This window comes from Babylonia areolata, chromosome 12, assembly GCF_041734735.1.
Source record: "Babylonia areolata isolate BAREFJ2019XMU chromosome 12, ASM4173473v1, whole genome shotgun sequence".
Lineage (NCBI taxonomy): Eukaryota > Metazoa > Mollusca > Gastropoda > Neogastropoda > Buccinidae > Babylonia > Babylonia areolata.
The window spans coordinates 6,086,295-6,088,794 of NC_134887.1; the positions used below are offsets into that span (position 1 = coordinate 6,086,295).

Below are 2,500 nucleotides of genomic sequence, written 5' to 3' on the forward strand. Positions count from 1 at the left end.
AAACAAAACCACCGGAACCGGAACTCAACACCGGAAGTCAACACCCAAACCGAAACCGAAACTAGAACCTTCTAACCAGCCTGTGGACCCTGTGGAGTGGGAGCGTAAGATCAAAGAGGGGTTTATGAAGGTGATCAAGAAGCTGGAGAACCAGACCCTGGAGATGACCAACGACTACAGCTGGGACGGTCAACTGGAGCAGGAGGACGAGGTGCAGTGGTCATTCGCTGGGGCCATGCTCTACTCCGTCACTGTGGTCACCACCATTGGTGAGTTCGAATCTTTTGTGTGTGTGTGTGTGTGTGTGTGTGTGTGTGTGTGTGTGTGTGTGTGTGTGTGTGTGTGTGTGTGTGAGGTGTGTGTGTGTGTGTGTGTGTGTGTGTGTGTGTGTGTGTATGTGCGTGTGTGTGTGTGTGTGTGTGTGTGTGTATGTGTGTGTGTTGTTTCGTTTTCTTTTCTTTTTTGGTCTCTGTCGTGTGGTGTGGTGTGGTGTGGTGTGGTGTGGTGTGGTATGTTGTAGTGTAGTTGTGCTGTAGTGTGCTTGTGATGTGGTTGTGTTGTGGTGTGCCTGTGTTGTGGTGTGGTGTAGTGTGGTTGTGTTGCGGTGTGCTTGTGATGTGGTTGTGTTGTGGTGTGGTGTGGTGTGGTGTGCTTGTGTCGTGGTGTGCCTGTGTTGTGGTGTGGTGTAGTGTGGTTGTGTTGCGGTGTGCTTGTGATGTGGTTGTGTTGTGTTGTGGTGTGGTGTGGTGTGCTTGTGTCGTGGTGTGCCTGTGTTGTGGTGTGGTGTAGTATGGTTGTGTTGCGGTGTGCTTGTGATGTGGTTGTGTTGTGGTGTGGTGTGGGTGTGCTTGTGTTGTAGTGTACTTGTGTGGTGTGGTGTAGTGTGGTTGTGTTGTGGTGTGCTTCTGATGTGGCAGTGTTGTGGTGTGCTTGTGGTGTGTTGTGATGTGGTGTGTTGTGATGTGGTGTGTTGTGATGTGGTGTGCTTGTGGTGTGTTGTGATGTGGTGTGCTTGTGGTGTGTTGTGATGTGTTGTGTTGTGATGTGGTGTGCTTGTGGTGTGTTGTGATGTGGTGTGTTGTGGTGTGGTGTGCTTGTGGTGTGTTGTGATGTGGTGTGTTTTGATGTGGTGTGTTGTGATGTGGTGTGTTGTGATGTGGTGTGATGTGGTGTGCTTGTGGTGTGTTGTGATGTGGTGTGTTGTGATGTGGTGTGTTGTGATGTGTTCTGGTGTGGCGTGCTTGTGGTGTGTTGTGATGTGGTGTGTTGTGATGTGGTGTGTTGTGGTGTGGTGTGCTTGTGGTGTGTTGTGATGTGGTGTGTTGTGATGTGGTGTGCTTGTGGTGTGTTGTGATGTGGTGTGCTTGTGGTGTGTAGTGATGTGTGTTGTGATGTGGTGTGTAGTGATGTGGTGTGCTTGTGGTGTGTTGTGATGTGGTGTGCTTGTGGTGTGTTGTGATGTGGTGTGTTGTGGTGTGGTGTGATGTGGTGTGTTGTGATGTGGTGTGTTGTGATGTGGTGTGCTTGTGGTGTGTTGTGATGTGGTGTGTTGTGATGTGGTGTGCTTGTGGTGTGCTTGTGATGTGGTGTGCTGTGCTTGTGGTGTGTTGTGATGTGGTGTGTTGTGATGTGGTGTGATGTGGTGTGTAGTGATGTGGTGTGCTTGTGGTGTGTTGTGATGTGGTGTGTTGTGATGTGGTGTGATGTGGTGTGTTGTGTTGTGGTGTGTTGTGATGTGGTGTGTTGTGATGTGGTGTGCTTGTGGTGTGTTGTGATGTGTTGTGATGTGGTGTGCTTGTGGTGTGTTGTGATGTGGTGTGTAGTGATGTGGTGTGCTTGTGGTGTGTTGTGATGTGGTGTGTTGTGATGTGGTGTGCTTGTGGTGTGTTGTGATGTGGTGTGTTGTGATGTGGTGTGTTGTGATGTGGTGTGATGTGTTGTGGTGTGTTGTGATGTGGTGTGTTGTGATGTGGTGTGTTGTGATGTGGTGTGTGCTGTGTTTGTGTGCTGTGGTGCGAATTCGTTGTGTTGTGGTGATTGTGGTGTAGTGTGTTTGTCATGTGGTCTGGAGTGTGTTTTGTGGTGTGGCATGCTTGTGATGTGGTAGTGTTGTGGTGTAGTGTGTTTGTCATGTGGTCTGGTGTGTTTTGTGGTGTGGCATGCTTGTGATGTGGTAGTGTTGTGGTGTGGCGTTGTGGTGTGGTTGTGTTTGTTGTGTGGTCTGGTGCGCTATGGTGTGTTGGTTTGCGTTGAAGTATGGTGGGTTGTGTTGTGTTTGAGGGGTGGGTGTGGTGTGGTGTGGTGTGGTGTGTTGGATTGTCTTTGGTTGTGTGTGTTGTTGTGGTAGGTTGTGTGTGTGTGTGTGTGTGTGTGTGTGTGTGAAGATTGTTGCCCGATAAGCATTTATGTCTAAAGACTGTTTTCTCGTTTTGTAATTTGTTCGTAACTTTTTTTTTCTGCTGGCCAAAAAATACTATCTGGAATTGGCAAAATTAGTTAA

General features: G+C 48.8%; 1 protein-coding gene across 1 annotated transcript in view; it reads left to right on the forward strand.

Annotated features, from left to right (window-relative positions):
- Window positions 1-2,500, forward strand: part of LOC143288022 (uncharacterized) — a 54,686-nt gene that overhangs the window by 9,945 nt on the left and 42,241 nt on the right. The window contains exon 2 of the mRNA XM_076596275.1: window positions 1-269. This exon is cut by the window's left edge and continues 1,191 nt beyond it. Coding sequence (XP_076452390.1) covers window positions 1-269 — 269 coding nt within the window. The remainder of the gene's footprint in view (window positions 270-2,500) is intronic.